Source organism: Plectropomus leopardus, chromosome 17 (assembly GCF_026936395.1).
Source record: "Plectropomus leopardus strain MGB_pleo_1.0 chromosome 17, ASM2693639v1, whole genome shotgun sequence".
Lineage (NCBI taxonomy): Eukaryota > Metazoa > Chordata > Actinopteri > Perciformes > Serranidae > Plectropomus > Plectropomus leopardus.
The window spans coordinates 8,226,758-8,254,320 of record NC_142192.1 but is presented as its reverse complement, the minus strand read 5'-3'; the positions used below and the strand labels follow the sequence as shown (position 1 = coordinate 8,254,320).

Genomic DNA, 27,563 nt, shown 5'->3' with positions numbered 1-27,563 from the left:
ATAAAGGTGATGATAAACTACAAGTATGTGATTGGATTCCTCTGTAAAGGCTGTACAGAAATGACTGCCTTTAGAAATTGTATTGTTGGGCACATCAACACCCCCCCCACCACACGCGCACGCGCGCGCGCGCGCGCGCACACACACACACACACACACACACTCTCTCTCTCTCTCTCTCTCTCTCTCTCTCTCTCTCTCTCTCCCCTCCTCCTCCTCCTCTGGAAACCTGTTCTGGAGGGAGTGACTTGATCCAGGCGGCGTCCAATTATATGGAAGCAGCACTTATTCCACTTTATTCCAGGCTACAGTTAAGTGGCTTGAAGCCTTCAGAGACACACAGGCTTGTAGTATAAAGGCAGAGCAATAGGCAGAGAGTCGGTACCCATGTGACATGTGAACGGGAGAGCCAAAGACAAAGGTAGAAATATCTACTACACCAAGTGAGGCGTCTGGCGGCGTGCAGAGGAGACACAGAGGATGCTCCAAATCAAATCCATGAGGGCTTTTTTTTCTCCCTCTCTCTCTCTCTCTCGTCTGGAAATTCACGGCTTCATATAAATGATTCATGAGAGCCTGTTTCTATTTCTAAGGGAGTAATTGCGCTCGCAGTGAGTTTTCAGCTGAAGCCGGTCACCAGCCAGAAAGACGCTAGTGAAGCTGAGAGCGTGGAGAAAATCACAAAGTCAATTAATCTGGAGGAGTTTGATAAGCGTTTCCTTTTAACCTGCACTGGACCTCATCTGTCAGAAGGATCAACTGTTGCTGCAGCCGGAGCGAGCACAGAGACATTCTCCAAGTGTGTCTGGCTTTCATAATGGATGTTTGACCGTCACTTGGTCCTGCATGCAGCCACACAGCCGGTGTTGTGCAATTAACATGGAAGAGAGACTGATACTGTTGTTGATGCCTCGGATACACCTTCATCTGTCCTGATGTGATGCCACATTGTTGCACTGAGGAGAATGATAATATCCCACACCGCTGCCGGCTTTTTCATACTGGTTCTTCATCCCTGTGTGTAAAACAAAATATTCTTTCTTTGTATAAGGGACCAGTTTGGGCATTTTAACTCACTGGCAGGCGACAAAATTGACACGCTTTTTTTGTGATAGTGACCTTGCCCGATTTTGACATCCATTCAGCGGGAGCTCATCATGCTGATGATGATGAAGAACAGCGGCATGGATGCGCATCAGGTTGATATCGATTCGGAATTTGAGCCTCACAGTCGCTCGCGGTCGTGCACCTGGCCGCTGCCGTGTCCGGAGGATTTCCCCGGGGGAGAAGAAGCGAGCCGAGGTCTGGCCCTGGCATCGGTCAAAGTGGAGCAGTACAACGTGCCCGCGTGCCGGGCCGAGAGAAAAGGCGGCGCGCCGGCGGAGATCAAGCACCCAGCCGGCGCCCCGGCCCCGGTCGTGGCCGCTCCTGCCTGCATGTCCGGGGCTGCGCTCGACGTGGCCGGCCAGCTGCGCAAAGCCAAGTCCTCCCGGCGAAACGCGTGGGGGAACCTGTCGTATGCAGACCTCATTACCCGTGCCATCGAGAGCGCCCCAGAGAAGAGACTCACCCTGTCCCAAATTTATGACTGGATGGTTCGCTTTGTTCCTTATTTCAAGGATAAAGGCGACAGCAACAGTTCAGCCGGATGGAAGGTAGGCCACATGAAAGAATTTTCTGACACCACATGGTGAAGGTTTTAGTGGGGACGCTGCACTATATTTAGTCTCGGTGTCTGCAGCAGAACTCCTTTCCTGCATATTTGAAAGCCACATAATTGACCCCTGGTTCCAGCAATTTATGTCAGTGGCGTGTCCCCGTGTCACTCCACACTACAGTGTGTAGAAAGGGGCGGCGAGCATGCAAAGGTTCACTGGGTTCATCGTATTTAGGAATTGCAGCCTACATATGGGAGAAGCTGCACGGAGCCAAACTCCCCGTCTTCACGGTTCCCTTTGGATAGGCGACTATTACGCACTGTGACGCATCGGTAAAGTGTCTGGTTTCAAGCCAGTATTTCTCTGCGTTATCGGGTCACGCCGGGGACAAAGTGCGCCTCCGGTCCGGTTTGTAAGCTCCACGACTGGAGCGTCACCCATGCCGTCGGTTGGGTGCTGGGGATAAACCCTTTGGAGGCACCCCGCCCCCCCTGCTATCTAGTGCGCGCACGTTGAATTACGCACGGGTTTGTGCGAAAAGCATGGCACAAGGCGAGGGGTTTAAAAGGACAATAACAAAGATGATGACATGGAGTGTCACAGCAAACAGATGTAACTACAGATTATCCCTTAAATTCAAATTAATATGAGGTTAATCTAATAGATTGGTTGCTGTAATCTACTTAAGTTTACCACCCATTCTGAGAGCGGATTAGTGGTCTTTTGTTTTCAAGCCCCATACTGTAGCTTTCCCCCATGCTATTCTTTATGTTTGACAAAGTTTTACCACTTCTCTGAATTTTCAGCCATTTCAAAGTAAACTGGATAACCTCTAAATCAGATCTGCTGCTTAAAATTGCAGTTCAGCAATAAATGTATAATTTATCAAGAAATGTATTAATATACTGTGTAAATATGGGCATTAATAGAGACTGTCTTGACTTGGATTTAACATGTAAATTATGTGTTAACAGAAGTAAATCACATTATAATCAGATCTTTTTTGTACAGGAGACAAAAGCAAGAAACATGTTAAAGGAAAGTCAGATTTTTTGTGCCTCCACTTTTTTTGTGGTCTTTTGTTGTAGTGGGAGTTACATCAAAAGGCCACAGTGGTCAACACTGCAGTTAATGAGAATTACTAATATGATGGATACACAATGTTAACTCAGACAGAATGGGGGAGTTGCCAAAATAACTCTTGTCTTGTTATGTTTGACAGCAGGCTTTAACATTTACTGTCATCCAGGAGCTTGATAAAAGAAATACACTATTCAACATCATTACATTCGTAAGGATGCCCGAGAAACACATTTAAAGGGTCCCTCTAGTAATCTAGCAATTTGCTACCTAAAGGTTGAGTAACTCAGAAAAAACAGATTGGAGAGAGAATTGTCAAAATTAAAGCAGAAGGGAGTGAGATATCCTGACTTTTATTCTTTACTTTGCTTGAAACACCCCCCAAAAAATGGTTTCCTTCAATTCTCATAATGCCACTCAATAGTTTTTTTTTATTTTTTGTTAAATTAGGCCCTGTCTGACAGCTTTTTTCAAACTCTGCACCCTCAGTTTGTAACACAGGCTTTCTGTTAAAACTTTTAAGTTGTAAGCTCAAGCCGAGATACCGTGATGACATCAGTGTGACATCATCAGTGTTTTTTTTTTTAACTTTAAGCTCCTCCCAGAGCCACAGCGGACATAAGACAATTGTTTTCCAAGGCTGAGTCTTGTGATGAGTAAACTCAGCCTCTTTTTTTAAACCTTTGAAACATAGAACATCTCCTTTTGCATGAATTTTAACCTTTAAAACCTGAGCAAACTTTTTTAAACACATGGTTAAAAAGGCAATGAGAAAGAGGTGTCTGATAAATTGCATGAAGTCATGAAAAGGTGACAAGAAATTACAAGAACTATATATATATATATATATATATATATATATATATATATTTTTTTTTTTTCCCTCTTTTCTTTTGTCTTTCTCTTTTGGCTAAATTTCAGGTTGTTTTCATGTAACTTTTAATTCCTTCATGTGTTTTTGACAGAAATAAGCCAATTTGTTCAGGTTTCAAAGTGTTAAACATTTATGTTTGGCTTTTGAAATTTTACTTTCCCATGTATTTTGCTTTTCTGACACAGCCTGGCAATGGGAGGAACATTGGGGGGCGGGACACAAGTTGTAGTGGGATTAACAGGCATTTCACACCATCTGTGTGTTTGACATCAAGTTGATCCAAAATCCTCTATTTACTCCTCCTGTCATGTTATCATTTTTCTCACAGCATTTTATGATAAGTGCCATTGTCTCATTTCTATTTGTCCCTCTCACACACAAGCTTCCTCCGATGCTTTCCTCTGCCCGGCCATCTCATTTGGCTCCGTACCAGCCTCCAATTGAGCAGTATTAAGACGCAGATTAATCTCAATAAAATCACCATTTGATTTAAGGTCTGCAACAACCCCTGTCCAATCTTTATGGTATGGAGGGGTTTTAAAATTGGATTTAAAGCTGAGCTTAATACCCGCGGCCTTGTTTGTGCTGCCCAGGGATGCCCAGCTTGATACTTGCTGCCCGTTCCAGCTTTTTGATAGGCCAGTCTGGCGAGGATGCTGATTGGTGGAGAGGGGCTCCAAGTTGTGGTGAAAAACAACTTGATTCAATCATAATAACACTCCTCACTAACACAAAAAAAGGAGAGAGAGTAGAGACACATGCACGCACATGTTGGACTGTAACAGTTGGCAGCGATTTTAATGAGATTTGAAGCACTGAGGTACAGGATCACTCGCAAACACACTCTCATATATATACACCCTTACACATTCCTGTGTGTGTTTCTGCTTAGATTGAACATTACTGATGAGTGTGTGTGTGTGTGTGTGTGTGTGTGTGTGTGTGTGGGGTGTATATGGATGGATGGTTGGATGGGATGAGTGGGAGGGAAATAAGATCCAGTCACAGTCTTGCTATTAAAAGCAGTCTTTAAGAGCTGTTGTGTAATCCTGTCTGAGAGCTGCTGCTCAATTCAGCCGCTGGGCTCTTTGTCTTCATCTGGGCCAGCAGCTTCTCCTGCATCATAATACCACACACACACACACACACACACACACACACACACACACACACACATACACATATATACTGTACTCACACACTGTTGAGGTGTCACTCACTTGTGTAAGTGTCAAGCGCTCAGGCTGCATAGGTAGATCGGATTTCTCTCCTCACACTTCTCGTGTCCAGTGGTAGTGTATGGATTTATTTGATTGTGGTCCCACACACACATACATTACACACACGCAGTGTTGCTTAAGCATTTGGCAGCAGGGTTACCATGATGACTATGTATGGATTTCTCCGACTGTGGCTCAGTAATTGCGGTCAAGTGTTTGGGCCATGTTTGTTACTGTATCCGAGGTGGGAGGCGGTGTTTGGTCATATGAAGTGAGTTCAGGCGGTGGTGGTGATGCGGGGGGGTATCCGCTCACACACACACACACACACACACACACACACACACACACACACACACACACACATTGTTATGTGCATTTCACAAGTGGCTCTGCGTGGGAATGGATGTGCCGAGCCGTGGCCTGTCTGCAGGCTGTACAGTACACAGCATTCAGCAGCAGGCAGGCAGGTAGGAGCGCACTGACTCTACCTGAAGGCTTAACAAAGCAGCATGCTAAAGGAACGTCGTGGGTGTATGAGTGTTGTAATCAGAGTGTGATATAATGAGCACACGGCAAACAAGCAGGAATACACGCATTGATCAATTATTATTTCAGAAAATTCGCATTCGTTTTTTGTTTTTAAAGAGCAACTGAACTCTGTTTTATCCTGAACACACCCCCTTAACTGTTGCTATGTGTGGTAAAGTGACTGTACATGTAGTTTACAAACTCAAGAAATGTGTTTCTGTTTTAATTTAAAACTAAAACAAAAAAGACTTAGTGAGAAGATACTCTTAAACATAAGACAGTGATACTCAATTTGTGACTCATGGCCCATATAAGGTACTAGTTAGCCTGCCTAATGTTTTCTAATTCAAAAAGAAAATTGGGATTTTTTTGTATTTTGAATGTAACTAAGGTATTTGAAGGCATTTAAAAAGCTATTGTACATTGTTAATACATAAAGTATTTTGTTATTAAGAGGTAAAAACAAACTTTTTTAACGCTCATGGTCAATTTTGAGATTTGGGACTATTTTGCTTCCATAACAGATCTTCTTTCAGATTATTGGAAAGAAAATGTCCAAAATACACATTTAGTTGGTAATTTTAGTTTAGATTTCTTTTCTTGGATTGTCTGAAAAACATGTGGTTTCAGAAAAGCTGTAATACAAAAATTAATTGTCTTACTGTAAACTGGGGAAATTTAATAGTGGTATTTATGAGTTAAAAATGTTGCCCTTTTTACCCGGGGTGTCTCATTTTAATTGAACCCTGGCGCTAAAATAGTTTGAAGCTCCATGTCTACACAGACTTGTGTAGATCTGCCCAGGTGTGCTGCATTACCTAAAGAGGTGCAGTGCACCTGGCCTGGGGAAGGAAGCGCTCAAAAAGCTTCTTGGACTGCAGCAAAGAATAGAGGCTTCTGGTGTTGGACTGCTGGTCTTGCTGCCTCTCTGCTTGGGATTTTTATTGTCTTGTTTGCATGTTTTTGTTCATAAATCTCATGGATTTGATTGTTTGAGGTCTTATGTCTTATGTGCATATTTTGGGTCAGTGGTTGTTTGCCTTATAGGGCCACCCAAGGGTGGGGTGTAACACTCAGTGATACATAGCAGTCCAAAGCTTTAGGTTTTAGTTTGTGTTTATTTCAAATGTAATTTATTAAGAGAATGCTCTCTCTCTGACTGTGCCAGTTGTCTGAATCCATGCATGTCATGTGTTGCAAGTAGATCCAAATGCCCAGCTGGGATGACAGAAGACAGATAACACGTCTGAAATCACTCCCTCGTTCACACACACGCTACTCCCTATATAACAGACACTTAATAGTTGACTCTATAGTGAGCAGTAAATTGTGATTTTTCACACTTCTGAATGGTCATCATCTTGCATCCTCACTGACAGCTGCAAAGTCACATGACTGTAATTTTTGAATGTACAGAATGTGACTCATTGAATTGTGTGATTTTAAGCAGAAAATAGCATACATGCCACGGAAATCGCTTTAGGTTTTTTAAGGACACAATATAGAAAATAAATTTCACACACTGACACTCAAATTAAATGGTTCAGGGCAGAGGCGTAGATGTTGTTTCTACATGGAGGAGGACACATATGAAAGAAGGGTTGTTGGGGGTCCTCTACCAAAAGTTTTTTTAACCATCCAACACTTAATTTCTTGCATTCTGGTCCCCCAAAGTAAGCATTGGCTATGAAAATTGATGTATTTTAAAGTAAATATGATATAAATGCAGTGAAATAGTGTTTTAATTTCAGTTTTAAAAGATTTATGTCAGCCAGCAGAATGGTCAGACTGACTTTAGGTTGGTTTACCTTCTTCTATATCCCTGATTACTGAGAGCAAAAGTGGATCTTTACCTCTAATATGCTTCTAATCTGCTTGCAATGCATCACAATGCACTTCACGTAAAGTATTACCGCCCACGCTGATGGCCATCACCTTGTTCTGCCGAGATTCCACTCGCAGCAGATAGAGATGGAGAATAGGGTGCACAGCACAGAGATAAAAAAAAGAGGAGGCAAGGAGACATTTTGAAGAACAAGGTATTATTTGTCCTGCCAATAAAACCTTTTTTGAATTGGATTCAGAATTGAGTGGGAGATGGAGGGAGGCGGAAAGAGAAAAGATAGAGCGAGTGCGAGAGTGGTGGCGGTGGCCCCTGCTGCTGAGCACATTGATAGCAGCCTTAATGCCTGTGATGCTCCAGCGCCAGCCGAGACAGAGGGGAATTGGTTGGAGATGGTGGAACAGGCTTAGAGGGTTCCCAGTGCCAGCCGGCCTGGCGCGGGCTCAACACAGAGCCCTCTGCACCGCTACACAGTTATTGTTATTATCACAAAGGCGCAGCAGAAGGAGAGGCAGCTCTCGAGTTGGCGGGCTTGGCGCTGGGTTAACCGGGGGCGGGGAATGGGAAGAGGAATTTGGAAGGCGAAGGGGGTTGGTTGTTGAATCTGAGACTATGGTAAAACTCATCTGATCAGTCCTGTGAATGGAAAGAAAACAGTTGGGAAGAGTCGTTGAGGGCTTCAATGGAAAGGAGGCCATGCCGAGACGGACAGATTTTGATCCGAGCGGATCAGTTGTCTTGTCAGTTGATGCCGAGCTACAAAAAGCAGTTGAATAGAACGCGGGCAGATATCACTTCAATCTGTAGAAAGGGCTTGGATGTAAACAAGGGATGCACCGGCAGTGGAGGCGGGGTGTTCACTGCTTAAATGAGTCATAGTGGTTGGAATAGAACATAATATTCTCGCCCTCAGCCCTCACACTTCAATCAGTTGGAATAAATCAGCAGGAATAAAATGTTGAGAAACACTCTACAGACGGAAATTCCAGAGAGGAAACCGAGTCCAGACACACAACAGTCAGTCAGGAAGGCGGATCTTGGGAATTGTGCCTGGTGGTATGTTGTAAAATGTCGGGCCCAGCACACATTCTCTCCGTGTTGTCCACCAGACCTCAGGGCTACGAAATGTTCTGGTGTCTGGCTCGGACGATGAGCAGAGCAGGAGTCAAAAAACATTCAGTCCTCTGTCCTTAGTGTCAGACTGTGACTCAAGAACAGGTCAGCACGTAATGCTGTTTCACTCCTAACAAGGCCTGAAAGGACCATACCAGGGGTCTGCTCCTGGTGCTTTGCTTTTCTACAGATCATTTACACGTTTACAGCACCGTTAACTATGACTGTATTTCATGTACTGCTCCAGCCTTTGACTTCCATACATTTTTATACAATAAGAAAACATAGCTGAACTCTGCCCTGAGCTCTGTAATCTATTAGAGTAACCAAAAAAGCAAAACAAAAAACCCCCAAATATAAGCTATATAATCTATAAATTACAAACATGAACAAGAGCTAATGAGAAATCAACACAAATACACAATGTAGCTAACAAACAACAATAATTAAAAAGTAAACAATATATTTATATGATATGTGCAAACGCAGTCTTCTTATGTTTTGTTCTGGCACTGCCCGCTTTTTCATTTTTTGTTAATTTTTTGCACTCTACCATCCCCAATACACACGTTCATGCTGCAAAGTCAGTTCATAATGCCTTGGGATGGCGTCAGTTTGAAATGCCACAGGATCACAACTTATGAGCTTGAAAGTCCTCATTGGGTGAAGTGGTTGATGAGTCCAACACAAACCAGATCTTCACCTGGTAGCCCCAGTGTTTGCTTCTGGTATGAATATCAAGCCCGAGCATGATGGGTTATTATTTGAAACCTAACCACATGCTGTTTTTGCCTAAACTTAACCACATGCCTTTCTTTACAAAAGAAAATAAACATACATTTGAGTTTAACATTGTTTTACAGGCAGAAACTGTACATTTCCTGTGCATTTCTGAAAAGACACAATGCATGTAACGCAGTAAATTTACGTGGCAGAATGTCAACAGCATACACACCCAGGTGTTGGCATGGTCTGACTGTCATGATCACTCACTGATAATAACATTAACTGCATTGCCAGGACTAGACTGACTGTTAGCATTATATATTTGGATTATTATTATTATCTTTTGGATTTTTCCCTTTTGCCACTGCCCTCTGGATGGCACCCTAGGTGATTGACTATGTTGCCTATAGGAAGATCCAACACTTAGTAATATTCAGCTTTGCATATGTTATGCTCTCAGTGAAATCTTAGGAAATAAATGGACGTCAATGGCTGCCTGGAAAAATACATCAATAACTGCATAGCATACATTGGAAAATGGTGAGCAAATATGTTGAGTTTACATGCTTTGATGTTAAGGACATGAAAACCTTGGTATGGCGATACTAAAAAGCTGTGAGAAGGTTGTTGAAAGTCATTCTTCGATTTTGCAGTTTCTGCCATCATTAAGTCAACAAACTGCAAGTGACAATGTAAATCACACACACATACACACGCAAATGTTCGATTTCACATTTGGCGATAACCTTGAAAGTTATACATCACACAGGGAGTTACTTCAGAAATACAGTCATCCCGACAATCCCAATCCATCAACTCACAGCAGCCCCCAAACTGATTACGATCCCACTGGAATTGCAGAAATAATGTAATCATGCATCTGAAATTGCTCTAAATTTTAATGTGATTAATGACACAGTTGCTTCATAAAGTATTCAACCCCTAACTTTCTGCATATTGTGCTCATTATACTATGCACCAATTTTAATAAATCATCATGCACTCACTGCGTGTTTATAATGGGCTTTTGATGCCTTATAATGCCTTATGAGCACCACTTCAAGTAAAGTGTTGCCCTTATTTTTACTGCAAATGGGATTAGTTTTTGAGTTCCTGCACACGCTAAAATGGGTTTGATAGCGGTTTGTATGGATCTGAAGATTGTGTGTGTGTGTGTGTGTGTGTGTGTGTGTGAGTGTGCGTGTGAGTGTGTGTGTGTGTGTGTGTGTGTGTGTGTGTGTGTGTGCGCGCATCATCTGCTCTTGTTGTTGTATAGCTAGGCCTGATGGGAGTCCAGGTCCGGGGGGTACAGCTCTAGTTAATAATTCAGATGAGGCTCATTATCAAGGCAGCGCAGATCTCTCTCTGATTCCACCTTAATTGCAGGCAGGATGTGCCTCTCAGACACTCTCAAAGTCACTCCCCCTCCTGTCTGCAGCTGCAAATGACTACCGCACACACACATACACACACACACACACACACACACACAGATCTCCACTATCCAGGTCCCCTCGCTGACACCAGGCCAGTATCTTCACGTGAACAGGTGAACGGACATTTGGAGATGAGTGGATAAATCCCACTCAGGGCTTATGACTATCGCAGGGTATCGACTCCGAGGCCAGGCATGTGCTCCTATTATGAGTCACTTACATTTTTAATCAGATCTTCATGAGGGCTTTCTCCTTTTGGAGGGCTCAGCAAAGTAAGATTGATGGGAGGTAATCAGTATGGGACAGCGGCTCTGTGATTAATGCTGCTGGAGAACGAACTTCTCAGCGCCATGCTGGATGACCCGGATCGCGGCTTTTCCACCCCAAATTTTCTGTGGAGTTAAAGTGAGGAGGGCATGTAAGAACAAGAGAACTGCCACTGCTTGACAAGTATTATCAGACTTATGTGGCATTTAAATAATGGCCCAGTGTTTCATCGTGAGCTACTATTACTATTCAGAGATCTCTCGCACAGGTGATTGTAGCAGACAATCAAGATTCAATTTAGTCACAGAACGCAAATGCAAAATGCTACCAAAGATTATTCTTAAGGATTTGTTCGTCATGCTGAGAAGTTATTTATGTGAATAACAAATGTTTTAGATGCTGCTGAACATGTGGGCCTTTTGCTTCTTCTATTACTCTGAAGCTTCAGCAACAGTGGGCTGTAGCTTGCAATTTTGAAGTCGGATATCTGCCTGGAGCTGGTGTTCTTGCGTCTCAAATTGATCCATTCATGATAGTTGGACGTTTTTTCAGTAAGGAGCTTCAAAGTAGAGCTGCGTTTGTTTTGGAGAGATTTGCTGGACTAAAGAAAACTAGACAATGTGGGAATCCAGCTGACTGGATCTTTTACTTAGTTTGAATGAAGTCAACCACATCGTCAGAAGAAAATGTAGACATTGTGCATTTCTGCAAACCATGAATAGGTTACATTTGTACATTTCATACAAATCATAACAAGGTTTCTAAAGTGAAAGTCTATGAGCTGTCATGGTGAGGTGAATGCGATGGTGGATGGCGAAACCTAGGCAAGATGCTTGCCAAGCTGCAGACCACTGCTGAGACCAACAAACAACAAAACAGGTTATGTTTTAGCCAGTCATCACTGTGTTTCCAGGGGATTTTTTTTTTTATACCAAATGTGTTCTTTAATGACCCATAACAGTTTTTTCCACCAAGGATAGTGCCATTAAAAGTGTTTTCTTTTTTGTTTTTTACAGAGATATACCCATGTTTCCAGCCATGATTGTGCCACAAAAAAGCAGTTGGTTTTTACTGAGACATCGCTGTCTTTTCAGCCAAAATGGTGCAATGAAAAACTTGGTTACAGTGACACAGTATTGCGGTGAAAAGCAGTTGTTTTTAGAGACATCATTGCATTTCCAGCTGAAATATTGCTATAAAAATATTAACACCAATACCAGGTCTTTAAGCCCCAATCATGACCCTTTCCCAAACTTAACTGAGGGTTTTTTGTGTCTAAACCTAACCACAGGTTAACCACAGCATTGTTAAATTGTAAAGTTTCCACATATCCCACATAATAATACACAAATTTAATGTATCCATGGTTTGCAGAAATTTCCAACGCCAACTTTGATTTTTTTGGCATCAGCACTGCCCCGTATGTAGTCAGTGGGCCTTGATGTTAAGCAGGTTGAATGTTTGTTGAACGCTGTTATTTCCAACAGCTGGGCTTGAAGCTTGGTGGTGTGAAAGTCTTCTATTTACCTTTGGGTTATATTTTTATTAGTGAAATTTGCCCACAATTGGAATAGAACAGGTAGTCCTACATCGCTATTTGTAGGGGTGTTGTTCACGCCAATGGTCAAATCAAGAACAGAGGCTTTCATATAGGCAGTCAATGGATTTTGGTGAATCCAATTTTAAACACTTGACGGTAAAAATTAAGCTTGGTTTGGGATAAGAATACAAAGGCATATTTGCATGAGCTCCAATGCTGGAGTCAATTTATAAAAGCTAAAAACGCTAAAAAAAGAAGCATGTGAGATATGAAATAGAGTATTAAAATAGATTTGATTGCCAAAAGCTGCTGAAAAGGTTAAATACTCTGAGGGAAATGAATGGTCGCAGTAGGTAAAGAATAACAGAGCATATTAGGGAAAAGCCTCACTCCATCATTTTACAGTACTATCAATCACCCTTAATGCGTATTGTTCTCAGTGTAGTTCAGTCATGTTCAGGTGATGTTCAGCATCAATCAAGTCACATTCATTTGCTGGCAATTTAATCCATTTTCATTAAAGTTGTCTGTAATTGCACTTTGATCATAGTTGATAAAAGCAGGTTGAAAAGAAAGCCATCAGTGCCTTAAGAGCCGAATCATTGGCTGTGTTTTATTTGCTCATTGTCTTTGTTACAAAAAAAAAAAAGTCTGTTAGAGGAGTTGCTGCACTCGGGAAGGTGTCTGCTAACGATGTCAAGTCGAGCCCAGACACGGAAAAAGAACATGCCTACTGTCTATTGTCAGCACAAAGAAGGGTCAGGGAACAGTATCACACTTAATGAATATTCATCAGTCTAACGGCATATTTGGACAAATTACAATAAAAGCCTTTCAAGCTGGAGCTGAGTGGGAAATAATTTACAATCTAGTCATTTTGGAGATTATTAATCAGACACTATTAAACTGCTTTAAATCACAGCTAAGCAGATTTACATTATGGTATTGTGAAATTTGTGTGTGTGTGTGTGTGTGTGTATGTATGTATGTGTGTGTGTGTGTGATGGCTTGCTGAGGTCGGTCCGAGAGGCAGACAGAGGTTAGAAGCGTAAGACGGCCTCTCAGTGGATTTCTGTGTCAGTCTGATGAAAATAGGTCAGGATTCAGAGCTTGGCGTTTAGCATTCTGCCCATGTGATGGCTGACGCCGCGCCTGACGACAGCTAGCCTCGAATAAACTCCAGACTCTTTCTGTCTCTGCCCCCCTGTCTTCCTCCCTCCCCCATTCCTCTGTATTCTAAACTCTGTCCTGTCATCCTCTGTCTCTCCACCATGGCTTCTATCGAGTTCACGTAAAAAGGAATTTAAATCTGTGGCCATAGATTAAGCCCGCTCCGCGACCGAAATTGCACTTAAATCCACAATAGTCTGCGTCTGGTAGAATTTATTTGATTTAGATGTACTTTTGAGTATTGTAGTCCCGCTTTCGAGAGAGAAAATAGATGTGCTGCAAAGTTTTATGAGGATAATATTTCAGCCGTGGCCAGCAGTGACCTAGCTTAGCATAAGGTCTACAGTATGTTTGGTCACCACTAGAAGGGCTTGATTTATTATTCTCCCACAGAGCAGGCCCTCATCTCTCATGACTGCCATGCTTTAAAAATGACTCTCTTAAAGGTGAATTCACTTTAAAGATGAGCCAGCTCGATGTTGAGCCACATCTGAGGCTTTCCAATTGAGTCAACCAGCACCTCTGGCACATTGAAAATTGGCTGTACCCAAACAATGGGTAAATATAAAGCTAACAACACAAGCAGATAAGTGAAAAGACTGCTGCGAGGTCAATTCTGTTAAGTGAATTTTCTGATAAGGTTGATCTGTGTCCAATTAGATTACCTGAACAGAAAAAAGGTGGTTTCTTAGCTTTCAAAACACTGCCTTTTTGCCTGGGAAAGGTTGGCTGTCTCACCTGGCTATCAGCCAGCAGCTAATTTAGGGAAAAAATATAATTGTGAATGTGTTGCATGTAGCTATCTAGCTATTTTTTGTCTGTGCCAGCTCAGATGGAGATTTTTAAGAGTTTATCTGGCTGTTCGCTCAACAATAGAGCAAAATATGAACAAGTGCTAATTGCTTTAAAATGATAAGTCGTCTCCAGAGGTTGATTTATAATTTTTCTTGGCCAGTGACTTTTTCTTTGCTGCCACTGCCAGGCTTTGTTTTGTACACATGAAATATCACAATGTGATTGCTATGAAATTTACTGAGCACATCTATGTCACGAAGAACACAAATTCTTTTCTCTTTTAGCTTCCCATTAGAGCCACCTCATCGTATTTTTTTTTTTTACCGTAAGATATCCCATAATCTAACATCAGCATTGCTGATTGTGGTGAATAAAAATTGTACTCAAAATAACATTTCGGAGTGGTGCAGCAAGAGGAGCCACACTTCCTCAAGGACAATGAGTGTATTTAAAATTTTTAAGCATGACAGCTAGAAATTAATTTGTTTGCAATTTACTGAACACTTTCTTGTTCCAAAGAAGACAATTCCTTTTGATTTTTTGTCAAGGCTGTAGCCATGGAGTCAACACAGGGGGGGACTGAATCTGCCGGGCGGTCTGGGGTTTGAGGTATTGACTTTAATGTTACCTTTTTGTGCATGTCCTGACAGATGTGAATGGTTATTATTGGTGTGGTGTTACAATAACTGATGGGAATATTACAAGATCCTAATTTAACGTAAAGCTAGCAAGTGAAAAATGCAGGACTTTAAAGGAATACGGGAATTTAGCATTGCAAGAGGATAACTTTCTTAAAATTATCGATTACAACACATATAGCCTTTGTAACCCTCTTATTATTTTTTCATTTCCGCCTAATACGTTTGAAAGTAATTAAGCAGAGACACAGTACAGTGTTTGACATTAATTGAGCTCACCCACAGCAGTCGAAAAAAAGCATTCTAATGGTATACAGCAACACCACTTGGACAAACCACATGCAGAACAGCTCACAATGTAATACTTTAACTGGCAGAAATATAAATAATGGAATTCTTTTTTCATTTATTTATGATACATATGATAAGTGCCTTGTTTTTCACCAACCAATGCTCTATCCTTTTTATGATGACAAAGAAAATCTTGCTCTAAGAATTGTCAAGTCATTACAATGCTGTTGGCACTGTCCAGAATTTTCATATCATTGGCTTTAATGAGCACTTCAGTCTCTATGGGCCACTAGCATGGCATTTTAGTGTCTCTGATGTCTGGTCAACAGATCCATCAACAAATAAGGAAAATCAGATTTCAACAAGGCAGTGATGGCTGAATGTAGACAGGCCTACAGTGTTAGCTGTTGTGTAATCACTTGAATCAGCAATGAAAGAATAAGTTCTAATAACCAAAACCCCCAGGGGCTTCACAAATCCAAGGTTCACTTCATGTCAACTGGCAAGGGCGATTTGATTATTGCAGATTTATTGGGAATCTGAACCACACAATATGTACAATATCGAGTAAAGTGGATTGTGCAGTATTGGCTGATTTTGTGTAGAGACCTGTGTCAAAATCTGGTAACAAGTCTTTTGTTATTTTAAATATTTAAGTTGGTCTTTGGGTGTCTTGGTCGTTAATAAAGCTGCCATGCAGATTTTACTATATGCAACACAGCAACATAACCTCTTACAATGGTTCTGACAAATAAGCATCCCATGAATGGCCACGTCATGTTAAACACATAACGTAAAGATACATAAGTTAGATTTAAGCAGGTAAAGTTGCAAAGGATATGTTTAGTAAAAGAAGCATGGTTGGGCATTGTCATGTTACGTACTTAAAGTGAAGTTACTCTAGTTATAAGCCAGTTGAGTTACATAGGTTGGGTTCAGCAAAAGAAACATGGTGACGACATACCTTAAAATAACTCAAAGTGTACTTGGTTACACACTGGACACAAACATTGGTCCCGTGGGGAAAAGTCATGTGTTTGTTTGACCCATTCATAAACCCAAGCCTGCTTATATGGACTTTTTGTTCTTTATACTACTTTGTTTCTTTGCTCCTGTTAGTGCATTGGCAATGTAATTGCAGCCTTCTTAAATTATGTGTGTTATAAACAAATTCTGGTGCACTACTTTTTGTACGTTTACGTATGAACAGTGCATGAGAACAGCCGGAATAGAGTACACACAATGCACAGAAAGTGGTAGACGGGGGATCAGTAGGGGTCCATAAACAAAATTTGGCCCCAGGGCCCGAAATAGCTTAATCCGGCCATGCTAGTGACACACAAATATCATGCCAAGGAGCTGGTCAAAGTTTCTTTACTTAAGTATACAAAGTTAAATGTGTGCACAGCTGTACACCCGTCTGCTGTGCTCATTTTCAGCCTTATGAGTCCAGTATCTGTTCCCTCCTTTGTCAGCCTCTACCTTGTGAAGTGTTAGATTGCGCCCCGCTAACTGATTTATTGGCCCTCTGAAAGTCTGACTTCATCAAATCCTTGATACCGCTAGTCATATATACTGTCTTTGATGAGTGCCACCGAAGTCGATGTGTGGATTTAATAGCAGCATTAATCTGCCTGTTTAATGGTGTTGTTGAGTGGAAGGTGGTCACCACAAGATGCAGCACTAAAAGATGAGTTATAGGCCCAGCCGGCGAACGATGAAAGGGCAAAATGCAAAACAGTTGAGATGTGGAGGAGAGTGGCGGAATTAAACAAGGTCTTGCTATACAGTGTACACGAGAGAGGACGGATAGAGAGCTAGTTAGCATGAGCATGGCGTGAAATAAAAACGTTTCATAGAGTGCTGTCAAAGTTTGCAGCAGGTTGTCATCACTAGGTGTTGCTACATATGCCCGAGGTGATATCTTATTTGATAGCACGCTTGGAGTTTCCGCTAATTTATTGAGAACACACGATAATTGATTCTCATGTGACATTTTATCAGATTACACAGGTATGCTTCATTTCTCATGTCCTCATAACCCTGTTTACATAATGAGCCTGCTAAAACATGTTCACACTAAACATCATGCACCTTTTTTGTAGGTGTTTTCCATAGTAGTCAACGTTGTGGCAGGTTATATTTTTGTAGTGAGGCCCAGTGAGGACTTAGTGCCATGTTCAACTGGCTGTGGTTAAGAATAAGGTTACCTAGGTATGCTATACTAATAGAAAGCAATGGTGGAAGGTAACTTAATACATTCACTCAAGTGCTTTACCTAAATCAGAAGTACTATTTATTTACTAGTTTACCACTAAAGATGTTCATAACAAAACATATGATGAAATATGATTCATTTTAAAATTTAAATATCAAATAATATATAAGAATTGGCTTCATGTCAACTCACTAAAACATTGAAATGCTGTGTACATCCGATTTTTCATGCAGTACTTGTGGTGTCACTGCTATTTTAGCTTAAATAAAAGATCTCCAGACTTTTTCCACCAACACTTGCAATAGTGGATGAAGTATCTGAAAACCATACCTGAGTAAAAATACAGATATCTTAACAGAAAATGACTTTGGTAGAAGTTAAAGTCACCTATAAGAATACAAATTGAGTAAACATCTTAAATTATCAGATATTTACTGTATTTAAGTATCAAAAGTATTTTTTTGAATATTAAATTTACTTACGTAATGAAAGTAAAGGTACAAGTAAATGGTGGTAATAAAGAAGCAAGTGGTCAGAATTTTGAAATTGAAAGTTTATATCTTTTTAACGTGTACACCACCTTAGACATGGAATGTACATTACACTCGAAGAAAAACAAGGTCTATTTTACAGCTTGAAGGATTTAAAGAACAAAATCGAGTTTTTCTTTCCCTCCCATTCCGTTATTCGTCCATTTGTCTCTTTCTTCCCTCCTTCTTTCCCTATTTTGTAGCAGATAACTTGGTGATTCCAAGGGGAAATGTAGTGGAGAAAAGTATACATTTTATTTAGGAAAAGTAGTGGAGTAAAAAGGCAAGTTGACAGAAATATAAAAACTCAAGTTAAGTACAAACACACCAAAAAATTCGTACGTACTGTAATAAAGTATTATTTCTTTGTTACATTACACCACTGAAAACTTGTAAGGTACTTGTACTGAACTTTATGCTACTCTCTACTTCTTCACTTATCAAAGGGAAATGTGATTTTTACACAAGTATGAGTTTTCATGTAAATGTCAGTCCTCACAGCCTTGAATTCATGTCCTTTGTGGCTTTGGGGGAACTGTCTGAGAAAATAACCCCAGCTGTTTTTACCAGGTAGGAAAGAGCTAACTACACTGTCAAGTTGCATTGTGGGAATTGTAGGATCCTGGGTTTTGGGTGGTTGATCCATACTAGGGTCTTATAGTCAGGATATCTTAACCTCTCTTGCTTCAATTAAGTCTGTGTTTAGCAAGTGGCCAACTGTATGAAAGTGCAGTGGTAAATTGCAAAAGTACCCCTATAAGTTATTTTTTACATTGTGGTGTTGCTGCTTTTAGTGTGCAATATTAACCAATAATTTTGGTTACTTTTTTTAAAAAATTATTTTCGAAGAAATGTGTGACCAAGTGGAATTTTAATTATTAGCGGCTCAAGTTTACAATGTTTTTTTTTTCTTTTTAAATTATGTGCTTTTTTTTAACCCCAGAACAAGGTGTCCCAATCAACCTTTCCCATTGTCCCACCCGTCCTGAGGAGGCAGAATTTTGTGAAAATGCCCTCTTGTACATTTGACAAAATTGTGAGCAGTCACTTTGGCAGTTTTAATGTGCCATAGTTTGCCATAAGCTTTTTGAGTATTATTGACTATCATCATACAATAAAAAAATCAATTTGCAGCTTCACTCTGGAGATATTGACAGATATGATGGCAGTTGAGACCCACAGATATGAAGCTAATGTGAGGACAGAGGAGAACAGGATGGTGGTGGCGGTGTGGTTGCGTGACTGAGCAGTACACAGGCCTGTCTGTGTAATTCTTGCAAGACGGATATTAAAGACGCAGTGCTGAGGCCTTCCCTCCGCTCTGTCCCTGCACTCCCTCTCTCCCTTCCCCATTCTCCCTTTCCCTCTCTTTCCCTTTCCCTCTCCGTCTCTGCTAATGATCTGCTCCGCCTGTCGCTGCCTGGCTGACTGATGCCCACTGACAGCCCCACTCATGCGGAAAGGCTGTACCCCTCCTCCCCTTCACACACACACACACACACACACACACACACACACAAACACCCACACTCACACAGAGTAATGAACTACACATCCCAACGCTACATATTTACTATGCATGTGTGACACACATGCACCATGCACGCCAACTTGCGTAAGCACTCACGGCGAGATAGATAGATCTACACAAACAAATCACGCCCATTTGTTCAGTCACATGTCAACAGACATACATGTAGAGCAGATGACAGACACACATATAGACCACACAGTATACGTTATCCACTGAGAGCACTCATCTATGGAATCCTTATGGAGCAGCCGACTTACCATCCATGCATTTTTATGCAAATGACACCATATTGAATTAGATAGGCTGAATGGAAAGTGGCACATTTCAGTGAAAATCCCGCAGTGATGCAAAATAGTTTTTTGCTTGCTTGAGGCAGAAAACTTTTTTTTGTTGATAAAGAAATAATGTAATAAATAGAGATGGGAATGTATTAGTCATACAGATAATGATGCAGGTTTGACATGATAAGCTCGGCATATGCCTCGGCCTCAGCAGTTAGTATAGAGGGACACGATGGGTTTGTAAAACACAACTTTCCAGAAGATAGTTGTACTGTATTGCATTTAGTCTACTGATTAAACTAAATGTAATACAGTAAATGCTTTTAAGGGGATAAATGCTCATGTTCTAAATAGTAAGCAGCACATGACCCTTGCATTTCTCCCCAAATTCTATGCCTATGTAAAACTCTTATTTTCATATAATGTGTAAAAATCTTAAATCGGTGGATTTAAAGTGTTACCATTCTAATAGACCAAATGACTGATTAGTTAATCACAAAAAGCAGCCTGTCTCTTGTGTGAATTCTTCTCCGGGGATCAATAGTCTTATCTTATCACTTTGCATTTTCAACAAACATCTGACAACTCACATTTCTGCATTCAGAAAACAAACTATTCATTCACTTCAACCTGTCTCACAGAAACACAACTAATTCCCATTTTTAATGTTGCATCGATTCAAATTTCGCTTTTGATTCCACACCTGGCTGCAGGTTTGATTATTATTAGTTTTGATCGCCGACACTGATCCAAACATTTTCAAAACCTGCTGGTAGGTGAGATCTTTCCCTCCAATATGAAATGTATTTATGCACACATTAGCCTATGTGAGATGAGGCAGAAAACACTCCAGCGGTGCTCGGAAATAAATCGTCACCACTTCACATATTTAGCAACACCTCCAAATTGCAGCTTGTGGATATAGCCTACTTTCTCAATAAAATAATAACTGAAAATCTTTCTATTCTTTCATGAGAGTGTGCTCAAGCATTAACTTGGTATTCTCCCGCTGCTCTTGCTCCTAATTACTAATTGGCCCTTACTAATAATAAACAGTCATGCATATGGAAATCTGATCAAAATAGCTTATTTGAACCAATTCAGGGTTGGTTTATTCCCAAAGACATCCAGTGTTGTATTGATCAACTCTACAATCAATCTATTATATATCACTGGAAGACACTGACTTGTTCGTATTCGATTTTTCATAAAATAGCAATTTATCTAGGCTTGCTGGGTTCAGTCCTCCCTCAGCATCTCGACATCAGCACCCTGCCAGGGGAGTTTCAGGGAGGTAAGAAATTAGGTCAGTAAGCAACACTGTGATGCAGGGCGACACCCCTGGGCTCCCCTCAGTCCCAGCCTGCACACGGCCCACAATCCCCCAGCTGATGGCTCAGCCCTGCCATTACACTCAGCCAGGGTTATGCAAGGCTCTCTGTGGCCTGCCGGCTCTGGCACAGATTAGACCGAGAGATTCGACCAGGTATTTCACTGCTGTACAAAATATCTGGGCCGGAGACCAACATGAGAGAGGAACAGTACAGAGTACAGAGCATGCTGTAGTTGAGCAGGAATTGTTATTTTTTGTTAGTGTTTTTAGTAGAATACTCTCTATTGCGCACTTTAAAAGGTCTGTAAGTTGAAGCTAATGGCTTTATGAATGAATAATTTACTAATACTTTATAATTCCGTTATAAGCCATTAATATCAGCAAATGTTGCGTTGCCAGGTTGTGAAAAATCTCTCTTGCTGGTGAGTATTTAATAGCTTAATCATTAAAAAAATACTCACAAGTTTTCACTTTCTAATTATCCATCAAGTCTGCAGTTGTAAATATTAATAAAAAGTTAATAAATGGATTGTGGTCCAGATGCTCTGCAGCTAAAAAAACAAAAAAAGTGTCCTGCTGGAGGAGAAAAGAGAATGGTCAAAATGGAGATTCTTTTCAACCTGTCAAGTTTTTCTCAGCAATTGCTTATAGTATTTCCATAAAGCCTTGGTAATTAATGCAATAATATAACCATTAGCTACAACTTTTGTTGTTTTGTTTACAACCTTTTGTAATGTAAGTGTAAGGCACAGACCCTTCTCCCTTAAAATTACATTACAAAGTCCACCCAGATTGGAGTTACATGACTTGGACTCGAGACAGACTTGAGTCACAAGTTTGATGACTTAAGATTTGGTATGACTTGACAAACTCAAAAAAGACTTGCAATTTGACTTGGACTTCAGCACCGAGTGAATTCAGAATTCAGTTGGACTTAAGCCTTTTGACTTGAAATTACTTGATTATGAAAATGATACGAAGAAAATTTGTTTACGTGCAAAAGCTATGTCAACAAAAAATGAATTGCAGTATTCAAAAGGTTTGGATTGAAAATTACTGATGGAGAAGCAACAACTACAACAAATTGTTTTAACATAATGCAGATTTTAAAAATGTGTAATTTTTGTAAATTTAATGTTCTTTAATTTATTACTCTGTTGTTAAAATGGCAATACAATTAGTTCAGAGTGAATTATGACCTGTTTAGTACTCAAAACTTAAGCTTAGGACTTGGGACTTGTCAGTCTTGACTTTGGATTTGATTTAGGACTTATGTGCCAAGATTGGAGACTTGCTTTGAATCGCAAAACAATGACCTGGTGCCACCTCTGGTGACTTTTTAGAAAGTAGTACCAAATATTGTCTGACACATTTTGGCTGCTTTTAATGATTTCAGTGTAAGTCTGACATCTAGCACCATCATCAGGTCAAAATTATAATGTGTCCGTTATAATTATGGTACTTTGCATTAAGTGCTATTTAGCAAATGTTAGCATACTAGCATGCTAGACAAAAAAGTGATCACAGTCAACATCATACTTGCTAATCATCAGGATGTTAGCACTGTGAGTATGACATTAGGATTTAGCTTAAAGCACAGCAGAAACCAGCACAACCTCAAAGGGCTGCTAGCATGGCTGTAGACTTTCATTTTCTAACCTTTGCTTTGATTTATTGGGAAATACTGACTATTTTTGCCATCTCAGACCTTTAACAGTTAATCAAGCAATGTGAGGTTAGAGGGGAAAAGTCCCTCTTTGGTGATCCTGCTTACAACACCAGCAAGCGAAACTGTTCCCATTGACTCACATGTAGAAACTGTTTCATTGTAAAGGGCCACAAGTGTGAAAAACTGCTGCTTGATTATACATAATAAAGTTTTATTTAGCAAGTTTATGGATATCTTTTATTTTGATAGTCGCAGGTGGTGAAGGGCAGCATGGAGGGACTAAGGAGAAGAATAAATTTCTAAAGGAAACATTTACTTCTTGTAGCACCTTCTGCCCTTCAAACATACATCCAAGTCTAACTATGAATAAAAGATGTTACGATAGATTGACACCCACAAAAAAAAATACCCCACGAAAACACAAATCCATTTCCATTTTGTTTCAATTAACGGGACGATTTCAAACTTTGTTAGCTGCTGTCGGACTGTCGAGAACAGTGAAGTTACTTCTCAGTTCAAGAAAACGCGACGGCGCTTAGATGTGCAGGAGGAAGAACTTCAAGCCTCTAATGAAGTTTCTCGTTTACTCTTTGAAAGACTGAAAGCTCTGTTATACTCCACCCCTCAGCTTGACCCCCCCCCCCACTCTCACACACACACACACACACACACACACACACACATATGTGCAGACACTCAAACGCACACAAAAAACACACATTCCAGCATCCCCATTAGCAATTCATGAGCAGCGTCTCATTAGACTTTAAGTTTTACCATAGGCCTCTGAAGTATATGGCTGGAGCAGTTATTAATATTTCATAGTCTCCCATTGAGGAGCTAAAAACGAAGTCGACCCGCTTCCGCTACAAAGTGACTCGCGCTCCTCGTTTTTTTCTCTTCTTCTGCTTCTTTTTTACCCCCTCTTTTCCCTGTTCGTTAGGCTGCCTCTCTCTCCCCCTCTCCTTGCCGTTCGCTCCTTCGCTGCCGCCGTCGCTTTTTCTCTTCAGCTTCCTCGCTTCCGATCCTTCTCTGCCACACAGACCTTAACTCAAACTGACTTAATTGGGCTGTCTTTGTTCTGGGAAATGTGGGCATACCTTTCCCTTCTCCCCAGCAAAGAAAGAAAAGAGAAGTAGAAACTGAAGAGGGGAGGGAAACGATGGAGGAGGAGGGAAACGATGGAGGAGAAACCTGAGTGAACCCCAATTGCTCTACGAGTACTCCCTATGCCATGCCCAGGTTAGGGGGGGCTCAGCGGCGGGAGGTGGGTGGAATGGGATAATGTGCGTGTGTGTGTCTGTGCATGTGTGTGTGTGTGTGGGGAAAAAGATAGGGAGGAGAGTCTCGAGGGTTCACGGGGTGTCTGTCAGACTGGCAGACAGGAGCTCTGCCCCCGAAACAAACCCATGCATGAATAAGTCAATAAAGCCATGTCTGTGCTGTGTGTGTCTGTGCAGTGTGTGTGTGTCTGTGCAATTTGTGTATGTGTGTGTGTGTGAGGGAAGAGGAGAGGATCAGATGAGGATGAGGGTGATGATGCCTCTTGTTTCCCAGCGTCTGTGACAATGAGACAGACGCCACATTCCCTCGCAATGAGAAACAGACTGAGAGAGAGAGAAAGAGAGGAAGAGTGATCAAAACCAGAGTTAGAGAAAGAGAGAGGGGGGAGAGGAGATCGCTTTGAATTGGTTGGGACAGTTACAGCATGCTCGCACGTTGCACGAAATTGGTTGGAAGCAAAAGTATGTGGGGAATATGCTCTGCGCTGCGTGTATGTTTGTGTGTTAGGGTTCCGCACTGGCCTCAAACTGAGTCTTGAAACCCAGATGAACCCAGATGAACCTGGATGAACCCAGATGAACCCGACTAGTATGGCCTAATAGGAGTCCCAAACCCAACTCAAGCCAAAGTCTTTGTGTTTTACATTACATAGAGATATGATCTGTTCAGACTGACAAAGGTTTTCTAACTTCTAAAAAACACTGCCTTTAGTGTTTGTTGAAAACGTCATTCCTTAACTATGACCATTTATCTCCCACTAGATTTTGGAGCCCGGTTGCAGAGATTTGCTCCCATTCTGCCACAGTGTGGTCCAGCACTGACGTTTGGTGATAAGGTTCATAGTCGGTGTTGGAGTTCATCCCATAGTGTTGGATGAGGTTGAGGTTCAGGGCTTGGTGTAGGCCAGTCAAGTTGTTCCACACAAAAACTGAGAAAATCTTAATTTCCTGGTTAAATCAGGAAATGTTCAAACACAAACTCTTGATGCAAAGTCAGAAACAGACTATCTAAAATATCACTTGTCATGACCTTTAATTTGAACTAAGGGGTCTAGCCCAAAACATGAAAAACAGCCCTGTGCTAAAGCCAGACTGTCTCTCCCTCATGAACTTGATTCATCGCACAGATGTAATCCAGAGCAGAACAAAGTCCAGTCCATTTAGTGGGAGTTGTAGAGTTGCCAGTTACCAATTTTCTTGCTATTGTATCAGGATGGTCTGACAGTCTCTGCACAGTATATAGCCACACAGGCAATGGCCTGAGACTTAAACCCAGCCCGTACCCAAGTCTTTGAGACCAAATACAACTGAACCCAACTGGTACTGCTTAATGTTATACCTGAACCCAACAAACGGCTCATGGCTTTATTTTACACAGGCAGAGAGAAAAAGAGAGAAAGTGTGAATTACCTTTGAAAACAACCAAACCTAAACCCATGCCTGAAACTTAAACAACACGACAGCCCAAGTCTGAGTCAAAAATCTATATTATGTGAGAGTTGACGGGTTTGGTCCATGAAGCAAAACTCCAGTCTGGTGAGGTTTTTAGCGGTTGTGACAACAAGACTATGATGTTTCCCAGAATCATTACAGATTTTACGAAGCTCCCTTTTATCAAGTTTCTGAATGATGTCATCCTTCCTGATTGTTAGCTCTGTTGCATTAGCTCACAAGGCTGATGCAGTGTATTGGCTACACTTAGGTCCCTGGTCCCATTGAACATTGCAAATCTACAGTACCTGAACTGCAACACACCAGCCCAGCATCCATGAATTTCATTCACATTAGACAATGCTGTAGTACAAAAAATATACACCCATTGCCATGATCCATATGTTTACCATTGTTTGTTTGCCATACCTTTTCCCTTACCTAAACATAGCATAGTTGTCATGTGCATATAATGTAAAAACATTGGCATTGTGCTTTATTAGGCGTAATCTTTAGGGTCTTGCAGTGTCATTTAATATTAACATTTTGTCCGACAGTAGGATTGAGCGCACATGGACACCACTGATTTGGCACAACCAGTGAGTGTGAAAGTGAGATGTTTCTTATCTTAACTCAGAGTACAGATCTCCACCAGGTGTGTCTGGGGCATGTGGGTGTGGAACAGGAAGTTTGTGTGTCCAGTATTTATGCATAGCAGCAGTGGAATGAAGGGGAGACAATATGTAGGTTAAATTACCATGGTATATAGAGTATATGTATATAGAGTAGACAAGCTATATCGAGACAAACCTTGGACAATTCCAAAACACCTGCGATGTAAAATATCAATTTAAAAGTGAAAATGGCAACAAAAGAATCCACCAACACAAAGATGACAGTTTTTTGTACTTTGCGGAAAAAAGATAAGAAACTGAAGCTGTTGTTGATTACCTGCGGCCCCTCCTAGCCTGTTAAGACAAATGAGGAGTGAGCTGTCAGTGGTGGTATACAACATTGCAGTCAGTAATATAGGTTTTGAAAAAATTTGAATCCCTGCAACCAGGAGAGGTGCTTACCATGGAGCAGATAATTAAGTTGTGTGCACAGGACAGAAAAAAATCCCCTTTCAGGACTTTATACCTTACAGTCATAAATGTGCACAAAAAAATATTAGGCTAATGGGTCTAGTAATGTGTGAGATTTGCTGCGGAAAGACACAAACACGCATGCACAACAACACACACGACCAAACATACAATCCCCTCCAGACTTACATTTGGCAGAGATAATAACATCTGTATATAAACTTGAACCTGCCCAAGTCCAAATGTGCAACAAAATGGGAATTTTGCAACTTGACCCAGCCTGTTCCCAAACCTTATACCTTGACCAGCTGGGGTTCAATTCAAGTAGCAGTACAGAGGGGTAGAAGGTGGTGAGAGGTAAGACCTTTAGGTGTTAATATGTTGAAACTCTGCAACTCGGCTCCCTTGACACACGTGCTCCTCAAAGTGACGTACCAGTCCGAGGCAATGAAACAAATGATTTAATAAGAGCCCATGTAGTCAGAGAGAGGAAAAGGAAGGAGACGTGGGGAGGAGGGAGTAAGGGGAGGGGGGGAGGGGGGTGAGACAGTGACACAGAGAAAGAAATTGAGGATGGAAACAATTCAGTGTCCTTGGAAACCAATAAGGCTAATTTGAATTTGAGACTGAGGACTTCTTCTCTCGTCTTTCGCCTCGTATGACCTCCCCAATCAGTTTAATCTCTCTCCGCTCATCCCTCCCAGATGCTCTCCCTCGCTCTCTCTCCTCTCTCCCTCCCGTTCGTCGTTCAATACCACTCACTCTCACCAAAGCAGATTTCTTTCCATGCCGGATGGGCTCTGTGAACGCTCGCCCAAAAGCCCTGTCCGATCTTCTGCTCGAGTAGTAAAAGCTGAGAGGCGGGCGGTTCACTCGAGGACATGCGTTGCATTATGGGGCGGGGGAGTGAGGGAGTCAAGAAGGGGGTTTTGGGCCGGGGTACTTAGCGTCATTTTGGCGTCTTTGTCAACGCCTGGTTCTAGTTGTGGTCGACCAGGCAGCGACCGTGTTAGCCAT

At 41.4% G+C, this 27,563-nt stretch overlaps 1 protein-coding gene across 1 annotated transcript in view; it reads left to right on the top strand.

Moving 5' to 3' along the window:
• Positions 1–685: 685 nt before the first annotated feature.
• foxo6b (forkhead box O6 b) overlaps positions 686–27,563 on the top strand; it is a 50,276-nt gene continuing 23,398 nt past the window's right edge. The window contains exon 1 of the mRNA XM_042506654.2: positions 686–1,655. Coding sequence (XP_042362588.2) covers positions 1,158–1,655 — 498 coding nt within the window. The 5' untranslated portion in view covers positions 686–1,157. The remainder of the gene's footprint in view (positions 1,656–27,563) is intronic.